The sequence below is a fragment of the Diabrotica undecimpunctata genome, chromosome 5, assembly GCF_040954645.1.
Source record: "Diabrotica undecimpunctata isolate CICGRU chromosome 5, icDiaUnde3, whole genome shotgun sequence".
Taxonomy (NCBI): domain Eukaryota; kingdom Metazoa; phylum Arthropoda; class Insecta; order Coleoptera; family Chrysomelidae; genus Diabrotica; species Diabrotica undecimpunctata.
Genome location: NC_092807.1, coordinates 133,311,460 through 133,327,526, shown reverse-complemented (window position 1 = coordinate 133,327,526; position 16,067 = coordinate 133,311,460). Strand labels below are relative to the sequence as shown.

The window sequence follows — 16,067 nt, the reverse complement described above, 5'->3', positions numbered from 1 at the left end:
CATATGTAATAATTGGGCGAATAATCGACTTGTACAGTGTTAATTTAGATTTTTTCTTTAGCAGCTTCGATCTTAATAATGTTGAAAGGGAGTATAATGCTCTATTTCCCGCAGCTATCTTTGCATAGACCTCTGTTTCTATGTGGTTGTCCGCTATGATTACCGCCCCCAGGTATTAATTATTAATCTGCTTTCCTAATTTTTATTTTTTGTTAGGTACATTGTACGAAGTTTGTAGTAGTATTTTTTATGTTTTAGTTTGAAAGAATTTTAGTGTTTTTTTTTATTTAAAAGTACAACCGATTCTTAATCTGATTTTTTTCTTTTTTCCTGCCTTATTGTTATAAGCTTTGTCCACAAAATTTGTACAATAATCAGTCACAATAAAACATATTACTTGTTTACTTACTTATTTATTTGTATTGCTATTAATGCTAAAAAATAACCAAAAAATTTGTTTTAGAGTAATAATAAATACTAAAGATGGAATTGCAATAAATCTTAATTCCTATGGTCAATAAAACAATGTCGTTATTTGTATAATAATAGAGCTAGATATATATGTTGAAAAAGTGATGATCGAAACAAATAATATATAATAAAAAATATCAGCCAATATAAAAAGAATATAGAGTAGATAAGAAAGATAACCGTAAAACTTATTTCTGATTATTTATTTATTTAAAACTCCAACCTGAAAAAACTCTGCATATTTTTCATTGTGCATACTTTATGCTTTATACTAATAAGAATTTTTTTTTAGTTTTTAAAAGAAGCTTGGCTAACCTATCCCTATCATTGCTGTGCTTTTAAGTTTCCTCGCACCCATGATCCATGGGAATACGAAAAACATGCTCGTTTCGTAGAAGAACTGCAATCCGCCTGTAACACAAAGAAGAATACTGTAAGTGAAAATTAAATAAAATATAAAGTAAAATAGTAAGAAATCCCAGTAGTTGGCTGTATAGGTACCATTATTTAAAAAAAAACTTACAAAGAAGCAAAAACTTTTGGTGTAGAATTGCATATTATTTTTTTAAAAATAATACACTTGACGTACATTGAAGTTTTGGAAATATTTTTTTTTTGGTAAATTTTAGCTAAAGAAATTGGGATATATTACAATGGTAGCTGCATTAGATTATGGATAGTTGCTGGCAAGTTGCTATTCCCGTAGAAATAGTGTCTGAAATTTTTCGATACCTATCCAGACCAGACCGGCTCGCCTGTTCAGTCCTTTGCCAGAAACCACAACGCTCTGAGCAGGAGATATTTGTGGAAAAGAATCGTACTTCATGTCGACCGTGACTTCTTGGAACCCAGCACCACACTTTTCGTCAGAGAATACTGTAAATGTATTAGGACCCTAGAAATAGGTTGGAACAGACCTTTGGTTCAAAATCACTGGCTGCCGCTCAAGGTGCACGACCTCACGAAACGGGTTATCCATTTTATTTGCGTCTTATACGAGAACAACATCCAGCTTAGTTGCTTCAGGTTCTTTGAGTGGCATAATATATATGCATTCAAAAAAATCATTTTTCATGTCAGCAGATTTTTAAAAACACAGTCGAATTTGAAAAAACTGATATTTCATAACATCAACCTACCAAGAACTAAATGCATGCGAGTTTTGGAATCTTGTCTCGGTTCCAAATTCTCGGTCACCTCTTTAGAGATCCACAACAACTATTATAACTTCAATACAGCTTTTGCCACGCTAGAATTCGTCGTTTTTCTTGAGGAATTTTTGAACCTGAGTGAACTAAAGTTGGATTATTTCATTTTGTCGAGGCCTAGAGTGATGGATGTCATTGCGGAAAATTGCAGTACCAAGCTGAAGTTTTTGGAGATCTACGTAGATGAAATTGATCTGCATAGTATAATAATACCTGGGAAACAGTGGAAGAGATTGAGGAAAGCTTGTCCCGACATTAAAGTCTCAATCAAAATAAAAAATATATGCCATTACGAGCAAATATAATTAAAATTTATCCAAAAGGTTTACAATTCCAAATCGTTTTCGGTCCAGCCTGACCATCATCAGTAAAATTTAAAAATATATTTCCACTTTAAAATAACATAAAAAAGGTAAAATAGAGAGTTTTGAGAGTTAAAGGGTCTCGCTAGTTAATGTAGTGAAAAATGCCGCCAGCGATATTTTAAAAATAAAAGTACCATGTACCATATATCAAAAAGCATTAGACCAAAAAAATTTTTAGACCACTAGACCGAAACGCAACTTAAAAAATAACGTGTTTTTCAGTTTTTTTGACAATATCTTTGGTGTAAATCATGTTAGAAATTTATTATTCTTCAATTTGTAGGAAATTTTATTGTCTTCATCATTGTATTTTTAAATTTTTGAACGCTTTTGAAATTTTTAAACTTAGTTTAAAAATCTGTCTCGAACGCCACTACAAAAAATGTATATAATATTGATTGAGTGTCAAATTATCTCATAATTTTTTTCAGATTTTATAACTTACGCATCATGGTTAAAAAAAACGAAAAATCATTTTTGGTCTAGCCGGTTAAGATGGTAAAATTGTCCACACCATATTTCATAAATAAAAATAACATCGATACCCTAATGCTGATAGGTCGTAACCCAATTTTAGAAAATTTTACAAGAGGCACAAAAAACTGTATAGCATGATTATAAAAGATTGCTTGTGTAATGTTTTCTTAAATAAATAATTATGTAATGGCTACTAAGTGAGTTTATTGTAAAAATATAAATTTGTTTAATTTTGATCAGGGTACTAAGGGATACGACATATTGTAACCAACGTCATGGCGTCTTACGAGTATATCGAACTCTTAGAAAATGTAGTAAGTTATTATAACTCAAGGTATTCTCATAAAAGTGTGGTTTACGTCATTTTAAATCATAATCCTTATTTTTTTATTTTTATTAATTTCAAATAAAAACAGATACAAATGTGTGTTTACTTTAAATAAAATGTAGCAAACTAAGCGAATACCATTTAAACAACGTTACAGTTAACATTTTTAGGAATAATTAAAATAAAATAACTAAATAATAAGTTTAAATCCTGGCTTTCTTTTTTTGATTTTTGTTATTGTCTTTGGTGATTAAATCTTCGTGAGGCAGCGTATCATAGAAGTAGTGCACATCTGCAGGTAATACAGACTTTAGATCTTGAAGGTCCTTCCATTTTTTTGTGGTTATTTTTAATCTATTCGAATAAAGTTGATCGTAAACCAAATCGTGATTGACGGTGTTCTTTCTCTGAGGAAGGAGTTCATATTTTTGATCATGGGCCACTTTGTATAATATATCCCCATTTGGTAGGTATTTTAAGCCTCTAAGATCTGTTACCTTCAAATCTCCTTTTGATTTACCTGGACGAATTGAGCTGTAGCGAAAGTTTTTAGAGTTATTGTAGTTTAGAAAAAAAAGTGTGGGTGAGATAGGATACTTCCAAAGGTGCAGGATTCTTCCTGGCTTCTGATATTACCGAAATATAGTCTGAGGGTAGGAATATTTGCCGATTTTTTAGTCTTTGTTCAATTAGACTGTGGGTAGAGTCACACTCTATCTGAGTGTGGCCTCTTTCTAGAAATTTTTGCTCAATCTCGCCTTCATACTTGGAAGCTAAAACCGATAAACCATTCGCAAGGACATTCCTATTCTGATAACCACAGCCGTCCGAGAATATTATAACATTTTTCTTTTCAAAAGTTAAATATTGTTCTAGATATTTTATTAAACACGTAGTGAATATAGATGAATCAAGGTCTGCCTCAGTCTCATTCCAAACGAAATTCATGCTGCGATGGTTTTCCAAGTTATATACTGTAAAGTTATGTACTTGTAGCTTTGTTTTATAGTACAAAGAACAAGCCTGTAACACTGGACACAATTTGACTGCCTGCACATCAACGACAAAACAGTTAAATTTCTTTATGGATGGCTCTGGTTTTATCGGTTTCTTTTTCGACGCGTGCTAGGTCTTTTGCTCTAATGTGGGATGCTTATTGTTCATCTGTAACCTGTTTCATCTTGTAAGATGAACATATATCACATTAATCCTTGCGTGGTTTAAACAAGGCTAAATTCACTTCGTCAAATTATGTAGAGAATTTACAATTTGATAATGGTACCTCCCTGTCTTTACATTGTTCTTTATAAAGATTATATACTTCAGTTTTCGATTTGAAATTATGTTCCAGGTATAACTTTCCAGTAGACTTGCGGCAATAGTGGCTCTCTATTTTAGACAGGCTGTTCAGAAACTCTCGTAAATTCTGTACTCGCAAAATGTCCTGTTTTGCTTTTGGTGTAGACTCTCTTTTTTCTTTGATCCTTGTTTGCATCATGTCACAACTTTCTAGAAATCCATCTTTTCGTGCCGCACTTACCCAGTTTTGTACCATCTTTTCTCCTACTCCTAGTGTGTTAAGAAACATCAATTTGCAGACTTGTAATTTATTGCCTTTTACTGTCAGTAAGTATTCGTAGGTACCACTTCGCCTGGAAGGTCCATCTACATAACATCTTTTTTTCTCCTTGTATGTAACCATATAAGCGAAGAAAATCCTTTTTTGTTCCCAGGACATTTCCCAAAATTTTAAAAATATTTCTTTTCTTAAGTTTTCTGATATTGTTTGGCAAAAGCGAGTCGGCGCGGTAGCGCAAAACTTCGAGACACAGGCTGGCTTCATTTTACGTTCAGGGCGTAGAATATCATATTTCACAATGTTTTGTAGCCTTCTATAACCATTATATTCCCTTCCTAACATTTTTGACTGTTTTGTCTTGTTTTTATCCCAAAACGTCAAACGAATTACTACCAACACGCTTTGCCATTCAAGCTACACTGTGGGATAAGATGAGTTGGAAGTAAACAAACAACGCGAGCGGGTTAGGACTTGTTAGAAATCGCGGGAATGGCTACCTTACTATTTTATTTAGGTTACGAAAATTTAACAGCTTATAAGGATGCACGGTTGGTTGCCTTTGACACAAAAATATGAATTTTCAATTTTTTTGTGGGTTACGATCTGTCAGCATTAGGCTATCGACATGTTGTTCTACATCAAAAAGTACTAGACCAAAAAAATATTTAGATCCCTAAGAGAGAATATTCTGTATCCCAAAAATAATTGTTCCTTAAATTAAAAACACCATGGCGTGTTAATATAGATTCGTCCGTAAATAATATTCTATCGATGAAAGAATGGTCAAGATTTTGCCTGTTTCGGATATCATTTGCAAATCTGCATCTTAAAAATAAATCTGCCGGTAATAGATTTTACACAGATTTAAAATGGTTAGGGTGAAAATGTTCATGAGCTATCTAAGGAAACATTTTTATTTGAATCATTTGAAATGACGTTAGTACCTCTGGTGTGTTCATTTACTTGAGAACTTACTTGTACTCTAAGTCTTTTTGGAGCTGAACTTACATCAGAATCACTAAAAAACAAAAATAAATCGCTCTTATCTGGATCACTTTTTGAGTCATTAACATCAGACTCATACTCGATTTCGCTTAATTCGTCTATTATTTGTTGCAGCTCAACTTCACTTAAACTTCTAGCATTGTATCGCAATATACGCCTACCTGTGTAACGACCGTAGCTGTCACTGACTTATCGTGATTGATACACAACAACTTAACGTCCAAATAAGTAATACTAAATTTTGTACACTGTGGCGTCATCTATATCTGGGTAGCTAAACTAGGTAGCTATATTTTAGTTACAGCCTAAATTATTTGAACTACACAAATATATTTCAATGGAAAGCATGGTCGTCTAATGTACACAAATGTTAGACTTAGCTAAAACGTGTGACCTTATAATGAACACATAGTCTATTCATAAAAGTCAAGTGTGTACCAGTTTTGGTACACGTAGTGGTAAAAGTGTTAATATCAACATTTTATTAAAGCAAGTTAGCTTAAATCGTAATATTTTAAAGTGTAGAAGATTCTGTTTCTTTTTTTACAAGGACCACCTTGTAAAAAACTTTTTTTATTACTTGGAGTTTACCAAATGGCATTACATTTATGCAATAAAACAGAAAAAAGAAACAATTATTAAATATAATTTTCATATGGATGTAAAATCTAAATAGCGAGTAGCAGAATTTAGTTCCAAAACGCTGAAACTGAAAAATACAATTAAGAATTTTTTACCAATGCTATTGTGTATCCAAGAATCTTACTACACAGTTTATAAGACTGTAAAGTGTTTTAGAGATATTTGCAAAATCTACAAAAGGACTGGAAGTGGAAAAATAGTCAAAATATTCTGAAAATATTGAAGTTAAAGGACTGTAATTTTGTTTTAGATCTAAATTTATGTTCTGATCTGTTTCACATAAAAGAAAAAATTATTGTAATATTGGTCTTGTGACATTTAATGCGATTTACTATTTTTATTGGGAATAAGTCACAAGTTTACAATTTTACTTTAAAATAAGTGTATTTAACTCTGCAAATGATATATGTATAAGCTAAGTATATCAATCTAGATTTTATGTGTCTAGCCGACGAAAATTACAATGTTGTCGATGTCTCTAAATATCATTCATTCTTTTTAGGAACAGAGTGGAATACTTCCTACAGAATTATATAAATGGTTGCCATTTAACTTCAGCATTAACACAGAAATTGAAAGCGAAGAGGTTTGGGGATCGGAGCATGAAGTTTTTCACGACACCACCGATATCAAAGCCAAAACTGCGATTTGTGGAGAAATTTCTAGAAATTATCTGCAGGTTAGTAGTTAAATAACAATGAGGTAATTTTATAAGTACGATGGCGATATATACGAGTCCTTTCCCATATCAGTTGGCCCAACGTTAGATTGATAAGAAAATTAAATTTTAGAGAATAAAAATAAAAGCGCAGCGTAAATTTTAGAAGTTTTAATGCATCGCACAACATTTTTGAATTTTCTAATTATAGAAAATATTTTATAACGTAATGAAAACCATTGATTAAACAGAATAATATTAAATTTAAAAATACGCATAAAATACTGTAATATTTACATGTAAAAAAAATGTGAAAGTTTACCACTGAGTTACATCCCCTTTATTTTTAATGACGTCCACAATTCTTCGAGGCGTAGTTTTTACCAAGTTCTGACAAAATTCTAATGTAAACGATTTCCATCTTTCTTGCAATCTTTCCTTTAATTCGTTTACGGACTTGGCAGGATGTTTTCTCAAAAGCATTTTTCATTTCGCGTCACAAAGCCTCTATAGGGGACAAGTTGGGAATGTTAGAAACGCATTCCAGAAGTAGTATGCCATGGTATTTAATCCATTTTAAACTGTTTTTTGAGGTATGACAACCTGCGCCGTCCTGTTGAAAGACAAAATATTCCGCTGGTGTTAAACGGTGTTCCATAATCGGTAAAAAAGATTTTTTTTTATAGCCCTTTTTCTATCCGAATTGTCGAATAAAGGCCTCTCCCATTTCTCGCCATTCATCCCTGTTGTGTGCTAGGCGTTTCCACATTGGTCCTGCGACTCTTTTGATATCGTTGCCCCAGCGCATTTGAGGTCTTCCTCTTCGCATCGTACGGTCGCCAGTTTCCGACTTCTTTGTTCCATCTACCATCTTCGAGACGTTCGTTGTATCCAGCCCATTTCCATTTTAATTTAGCTGCTTGTTTCGCGGCGTCCTTTATTTTTGTTTTGTTCCGGATTGCTTCGTTCGTTTGCCGATCTATTAGTGAGATACCAAGCATCTGTCGTTCCATGGCTCGCTGAGTTTTTCGAATCTTGTCCATGTTCTTTTTTGTGAATGTCCAGGTTTGAGCTCCGTAAGTGAGAACGGGAAGGATACAAGAATCGAACACTTTGGTTCGAAGGTTTTGGAGTATCTTTTTGTCTTTCAGTATGTATGAGAGTTTTCCAAATGCGGCCCATCCCATTCTTACTCGTCTGCTTATTTCGGTAGTTTGGTTTTCTTTGTTTACTTTGATTTTCTGACCCAGATATATGTATTCTTCTACATGTTTCACTTTTGTTCCTTGGATGGTTATCGTCGGTTTATCATCTTTATTCGACATTAGCTTAGTTTTACTCAGATTCATTTTCAGTCCTTTTTTTATAGATTCCGTATGAAGCTCATCGATCATCGTCTTCAGTTCTTTCCAGCTGTCGGCTATTAGTACTACGTCATCTGCATATCTTAGATGGTTTAAATACTTTCCGTTTATCGATAGTCCCTCCGTTTCCCAATTTAGTGATTTAAAGATGTCTTCAAGTGCGGCAGTAAATAGTTTTGGAGATATGGTGTCTCCCTGTCTTACTCCTCGGTTGATTTTTATTGGCCTCGTTTTCATTCCATTATCAATCGTAACACCATTTCAGCGTGTTGATATATATTATGTATTAATATCCTATTCTAGAATCTATTCTGCTGATGACCAGTGCTTCCTCAATAGCCCATAATTCTATGCTGTCAAAAGCTTTCTCGTAGTCTTTAAATGCTAAACAGATTGGTAAATTGTATTCGTTAACTTTTTCTATTAGGACCTTTAGTGTGTGAAGATAGTCACATGTACTGAACCCTTTTCTAAATCCGGCTTGCTCTACTGGTTGATATACATCGAACTTTGTTGTCAATCTATTTGTAATTATTTTTGTGAATGTTTTATAAAGTTGTGATAGTAGTGATATTGGACGATAATTTTTCAGATCTGTATTGCCCCCTTTTTTGTGTATTAATATTGTGTTAGCAGTATTCCATTCCTTTGGTATGTTTCCTTCAAATAGGCATTTATTAAAAAGTATTTTTAGGTACCTGATGACTTCTTCTCCGCCTTCTTTCTACATTTCTGCCAAAATTCCATCACTACCCGGTGCTTTATTTCTTTTCAATTTTTTAATTGCATTTTCTATTTCTACTCCGCTTATTTCGGCCATTACTTCAGAATTTACGTTTGTTATTTGTCTTCTCAGATTTTGCTTTGAAGAGTCGGGGGGATCGTTTCTTGAGCGGTATAACGGAAGTTTTCAACTATGTTTGATATCTGAGCTTTGCTTGTTTCTAGTTGGCCTTGTTGATTTTTTATAGTTATAATATTTTTCTTTCCTAATTTCGGTTTGGTATATTTCAGACTTCGATTTTTCTCTATCACTCTTTCTACATGTTCTTGTTGATGTTTTTCAATATCGTCTTTCATCTGTTTTCGTATGGCTCGATTAAGTTCTTTGTATTCTGTGGTATTTCTTTTGTTTAGTGACAGGAGTTTTTTTCGTTGCTTCAGCATATTCTTCGATTCTGCACTTATTTTGGATTTTTTGTTGATATGGCGGGTTGCTACTTCTGAGCTAGCATTCAATAGTTCTTTTGTTATAACTGAGTTAATTTTATTAACGCTGAGTTGTTCTAGATTCAGTGCTTGGGCGGTTTTTAATTTGCTAGCATATTTTCCTTTATCGACTTTTAGCTTTTCTGTGTCTATTTGTATCGTGTTCTAATGTAGAATAGGGACACGTAAAAAATTCTTTAAGACATAAAATTCACATAGCTTCACAGATTGAAAATGGCCGCAACCAAGTTAATATCTCAAAAAAATATCTCAAAATAAGTACTGACACATCTAACACTAATTTCAATCATGCCACTTCTGTTAATATTCCTAACATTATCGATGTAAATAATTCTTATAATTGTCTTTAATTAATATTCATAAGTAGATTTTTCTAATGTTGAATTCACGAGAGTAACTTTAAAGTTTAGTAAAGTCAAGTTTATCCATACATTCTTTATATGAAACATGATCCAAAAGTAAGTTTACGAGACTCTCAGGATTCCAGGCCTTACGGCTCGCCCTGAAAAGTTCCTACTCGTCTCGTAAAATATCACTTTCGGAAGTTGTTACGTACATTACTATTTTTTATATAATAGAAACTCACTTTCTTTATACATGCGATAAATTTCTAAGCGAATTTGATTATTGACGCTATGTCAAACTGAACTTGATATTAACTGAAATGTTTTTGTTATTCAGAACATTTGTAACATTTACATAATTCAATAAACATATTTTAATGATCAACTTATCTCAACAGGATTTCATTCGGTAAATAATTTTAAAAAATGGTAGGTTTTTTTAATAAACCTTTCTGCAGTTTCATTACCTTGTAATTTAATAGCATCCTTACTCGTCTAAAAATATAACTTTTGTAGAACATTTATCATATTTATTTAAGAAAAACTTACCAAAGCATTAGCTGATGGGACAAATCGAAAACTTTGACTATCCATAATAATAAAATTCAAAATGGAACTAATTAACTAAATAGAACTAATATCACCATATGGGATGTAAGGGCTTGTCAAAATATGGCCACTTATACACTCCCACGGTGCCTTACAGAGGGCCTTCGACCAGTCTATTCGAAGAACCCTCTGCGTATCTTCCATCTTAGGTATTTCTTACACAGGAAATAAATGAAACTCGGTTTAGGAGGTGGGCAAGGCCCAGCCACAGAGTCTAAAGTGTTCGTAGAACTGGAGCAGCGCCCCGACATCGGACTTTCAGGGTGCAGAGACCCTATTTGGGAGCCGAGACTAGACTGATCCGAGAGCTGAAAAATGTCGCATATGCAAGCAAGCAAGCAATTTAATTCAACCCAGCCTATGAGAAATGTTCACCCAGGTAGTACGATCGGGTGTAACAATTCATTGGAGCAAGGTGTGTTAACTCGAGTAAAAACAGGAGTCACCCCACCGTGCTCCAATCCTCTAGACCATCCCTTTCCCCCCTATAGCACTCTGAGGCGCTATAGAGGCACAACAATCAGCCAAATGCTCTTCATGTGGAGGTCCTGGGTAATAGAACCCCAACATGGTTTCCTAACCAAATGCAAAGACTCAGGACAGCGCATCTTCGCTATATTCCTGTTATCTTACTGTGGCTTATCCGCGAACTAAAATTGCTTACTTGGGCCTCAAGTCTCCGCTCTAAGTCCCGGCTCAGTTCGGCGACTTGGTGCTCAAGGGGTTGGGCCCTCCGTGCCCGGGTTTTGGGGTTTTTGTTAATTTTTTTTGGTGGCCGAAGCCGGTTTTTGTTAGTATTTTTTTGATTTTTTTGGTGGCCGAGGCCAATTTTTTGTGTTTTTTTTTGTAGGTGACCTGTGGACATCATAATAAAGAAAATATATAAAATATTATACGATACCACAATATAGACTGTATCCTTGTGTGAGCTGCTGGGCTCACTGTGTACGAGGCGATATTCTGGGTGATTTGAGCTACGAACTATCTTCCTTGTGTGAGTGTTTATGATTTTGGAGTTTCTTTTCACTCTGGGGTTTTGTATGGTTACGTTTCCCTCTGGGGGGGGGGGGTTTTTTATTTCTCGCTCTGGTTTTCTTTTAGTCGACTATCTGTTGTTTAGGTCTTTTGTGCTTCCATCTGTGGAAAGCGTCAAACCTCATTATCTCTCGTAGAATGTGACTGGGGTGGTTCTCTAATTCTGCGAACTTTATTCTGGCCTTTTCTTTCATTGTGTCAGTCACTCTGATTTGCTCTAATTCTCTGAAAAGGAATCTTTCAGCTACGTATCTTGATACGTTTACCGCTTGTCTTAGGCTTTTGTTGTGTTGTGCCTTTATTTTCTTTTTGGTCGTGTTGCATATATGTCCCCATGCAAGTGACGCGTAGGTCAGTATAGGAATGACTATACTGTTTATTAATCTTATTTTGGTTTTGATGCGAAGTTTGCTTTTCCTTCCTGCTAGGCCTCTTATTGCGGCTCTTGCCATATTTGCTTTTTGTATTGTGGCTTCTACATGTTTGTTAAAAGTTAATCCTTTATCCATTATTACACCGAGGTATTTTGCTTCGCTTTTCCACTCGATGGGATTGTCTTGCACAGTTACCTGTTCTTCCGGTTGTTCTCGCCTCTTTTTAAAAAGTACGGCTTGCGTCTTGTCTGAGTTTAGTGCAATTTTCCACTTTAGACTTCATTCTTCTATGTCGTCTAATGCTGTCTGTAGGTTGGTGACTGTTATGTCTACATTTCTGTGTTTGGCCGCTATCGCTGTGTCGTCGGATGTCGCATATTTAAAAGTATATTAATATTTATATGGCATTTACAGATCTCTCGGCCAATAGAAAAATATAATGATGTTTAAAGGCGAGGCGATGCGCATCAGGGTGCGTATTAGTCCATGACTAAGGCACCAGGATGACATCTCCCTCTCTTTGGAGACTCTATGGCTGGGAAGAAATTTATTTAAAACAACATTTATGCAAATACAATACAAAATACAATTAAATTACATTAGTATAGTACCAGAAATGTATCTCTAGACAAATATTTATGAAAATGTTGAAAAAAATTTATAACAAGTTTATAAAAAGTTATGAAAACAGTTTAAAAGTTTATGAAAATATTGAAAATAAAGTCTGTACCTCATTCACAATACTTCACAGCAGCTTCCGGTGGTCATCTTCTTCTTTTGCAGGTACTGTCTTCCATCACAGCACTTTCGACTTCGTTCTCCTCTAGCTCATCAGTAACCCATAGTCATTTGCCAGCCGGTTTCTTAGTAGGGGGTATGCCTGTGCCTACGTGGTATATGTACCACATGCAGTAGGGCAGGGAGTGACTCCGCGGCTACTCCGGGGGCCTCAGTAGCTTCTGGAACTGGTGACTTCTCGATCGCTGAAACCTCCGACACTGGACAGTGTCAGGAACTGCAAAATTGGTCGATGATACCATTAGCTGCTGCTGCTGTGAGAGCTTTAGCTGAGCTCGGTGGGAGCCTGGGTCGTAGGCTTGTGTGTTTTGTTGGGCGCCATATCACCATATGGGATGTAAGGGCTTGTCAAAATATGGCCACTTATACACTCCCACGGTGCCTTACAGAGGGCCTTCGACCAGTCTATTTGAAGAACCCTCTGCGTATCTTCCATCTTAGGTATTTCTTACACAGGAAATAAATGAAACTCGGTTTAGGATGTGGGCAAGGCCCAGCCACAGAGTCTAAAGTGTTCGTAGAACTGGAGTAGCGCCCCGACATCGGACTCCCAGGGTGCAGAGACCCTATTTGGGAGCCGAGACTAGACTGATCCGAGAGCTGAAAAATGTCGCATATTTATAAGTATATTATTATTTATATGGCATTTTCAGATCTCTCGGCCAATAGAAAAATATAATGATGTTCAAAAACGGGGCGATGCGCATCAGGGTGCGTATTAGTCCACAACTAAGGCACCAGGATGACACTAACAAAAAAATAAACAAAAATAATAGAACAATAAAACTATATTAAATAAAATAAACAACGCGAATAATACAAACATTTACTACAATATGGTAAATTATAACAACTCAAATATTATATTTTAAAAATACAGGGAAAAATTTATGGGTTTAGTATACACTTCCACTACTTAGAATAATTCTTCTTTTTTAAATTGAAGAAGTCTTTAATAGTAAGTATATTTAAGCTATTAATATTGAGAGGTAGGATATTTGTATTGTAGGTTTCCTACTATGAATCTGTCAAAATATGCCCGAGCTAAGCGAATGGACCTTAATACTAAAATTTTAAAGAGGTAGCAATGTGTAATTAATAATTTTAACTTAATTTATTTATTAAGTTAATATTAAGTTAATTCACTTTATATAATAAGTTTGCCTATATTGCCTATATGTTTAATTTCTGTCTTTTTTAAAAGAAATCTTTGTTAAAATGGGCGCCTTTCGCTTCAATTATTGTTGCCTACAAATCGTATTCAATTGTTTAATAAAACATTATTTGATTTGAAAACATGTTTTTAAATTTTAAATTTTGAAATAATCCATTCTCTTTTTACAATCTTAAAGAATATTCTGTAAACCAATAAAAGGGGCCAAAATATACTTTTCCAAAATAACGCAAAATTTAAAGAGGTCAATCTAATGAGTTCAAATTTCAAATAAAATCAATTCTCATATATAATTTTTAAGATGCTAGTGATAATTTCGAAGTAATTAAATTGTTGACGTTTTCAGGTAAAATGTGTACCCGCGCCAGATGCTTTTAATCCATGTGAAGATCTTATGGGCAATTGGGCTTTACGAGTTCCCGTATGGTTTATTTCATTTTCAGCTGTAATTGGTAATTTATTCGTCATTGTTGTTATAGCCACCTCACACTTTAGACTAACCGTTTCAAAATTCTTAATGTGTAATTTAGCATTTGCGGATCTATGCATTGGCGTTCATCTTTTACTAATTGCAGTTGTTGACGCTTGTTCCATAGGCGCCTACTTTAATTCTGCAATTGATTGGCAAGAAGGTAAGGTCCACAAAAAAATTAATACCATTTATAACGGGACTTTCGTTATTAATATATGTACACTACACTTTTGTATTGGATATATATATATATATATATATATATATATATATATATATATATATATATATATATATATATATATATATATATATATATATATATATATATATATATAGAGAGAGAGAAAATAAATTTATTTTATTTTAATTTTTTTAATTATAAAGTTAAATAGTAAACTCTTAAATATTTGAGAAATCTGCAAGAAAGACTCTAATGAGTATCAATTGTTTCGCCGAACGTTTTCGCCAAAGAGAATTAATTTGGCTTCTTCAGGGCTGAAAGAGAATAAATTATAATTAGCTACCATATATTATCTATTAAAACATTATTGATCTTACCGTAACTTAGAATTGTAGAGTTAGAATATTAAAAAACTTTGCTAGTAACATAGTGGTGTTTTTTTGTTGCTATGTGCAAAAAAAGTTTTTTTTAAGGTTTGAAATGTATGGTAGCTTTGAACTTAACACGCAAAGGTTTACCCAAGGTTAATCGAAAAACCCAATGTAACTACATTTAAAAGGAGGTAATTCTTTGAATTGTCGGCAATAACTAAATTTTTGATTTTTAGAAAGTTTAAAAGTGAGGTTCTGTTTTAGCCAGAACGCAAGCGCTGACAAATTCAGTAGTTCTTATGAATCTTTATGTCGTTAAGGTTCATTGGTAAAAACGAATGAAATTAAATCCCAGTATAGGGAAATATTATTTTGATTTTCTTTATTTAATTATATTCTATTGTTCATGTATTATATCTTATTGAGATGTATCTAACAAAAGCAAGGGAATGTTATCTTTTTTAGTTAATGAAAATTAATTATAAAGGTAGGTTAGTTGTTAATGGATATATCAGTCAAGTTAGTTATCTGTGATGTTGTATTGTTCTTGGTATCTGATTTAAGTAAGAAGTGGTATATATCGCTTAGATTCTTAATGTCACTCTTAACATTAATGGAGAAATCGTTAAGGAAAATATAAGACATTTCAATGAACTCTCTTTTAGATTTATTGTTCTCACGGTGGAGAATTGTAGTGTTCGTATAGTCCATGAGATGACCAGTAGAATGGACATGTTTGGCTAATGCACAACGGTCAGGGTGAAGTCGAGAATCACTTTTGTGTAGTGTAATACGTGATTTCAATAATTGAGATGTTTGACCGATGTAGGAATTGTTGCAAGAGAGACATGGAATGTTGTAGACAATGTTACTAAACCTATCTATGGGAGTCTTATCTTTTATCTTAGAATAATCTTTTATCTTAATAATCTTTATATTGAACATTCCTTTTTGACTGAAGCACCGACGTTAGTCCAAGATTCATCGGTATAAACAAGGTTTACATTATCCTTCTTCCTCAATGTTTTTATTTGTCTGAGGTACTTGTGTCCTTAGAATATATCTTTTCTTTTCATCGTTATCGAATCTCGACCTCTTTTACCATATTCGAAACCTATGTCATTTAGTAGCCTACAAAATATGGTTTTTGAAAAAGCTGATAGGTCCTCTTTATCCTTCACTCTGGTTATTATGCTGTCCACGGTTGGTGGTATGTTTAAAAAAAAAATCATGGACAATTTTCCTTATTCAAGATTTCACTCCATCATTGTAAGTATTATCACGTGAAACTGGAAACTGTTTGTTCAATCACAAATTAGTCCATTTGTAATCCCACATTAATTCTCGTTTCCTCACTTCAAATTATATTTGCCACCTTT

General features: G+C 33.8%; 1 protein-coding gene and 1 pseudogene across 3 annotated transcripts in view; both read left to right on the top strand.

The window, feature by feature from the left end:
• Positions 1–16,067, top strand: part of LOC140441806 (lutropin-choriogonadotropic hormone receptor-like) — a 477,770-nt gene that overhangs the window by 436,038 nt on the left and 25,665 nt on the right. Inside the window, exons 11-13 of one of the 3 annotated variants that reach the window (XM_072532734.1) lie at positions 764–904; positions 6,578–6,754; positions 14,008–14,113. In XM_072532734.1, coding sequence (XP_072388835.1) covers positions 764–904; positions 6,578–6,754; positions 14,008–14,113 — 424 coding nt within the window. Of the gene's footprint in view, positions 1–763; positions 905–6,577; positions 6,755–14,007; positions 14,294–16,067 lie in introns of all 3 variants that reach the window. The other 2 variants (XM_072532732.1, XM_072532733.1) reach the window with 2 other exon arrangements.
• LOC140441807 (uncharacterized) lies at positions 1,039–1,986 on the top strand (annotated as a pseudogene).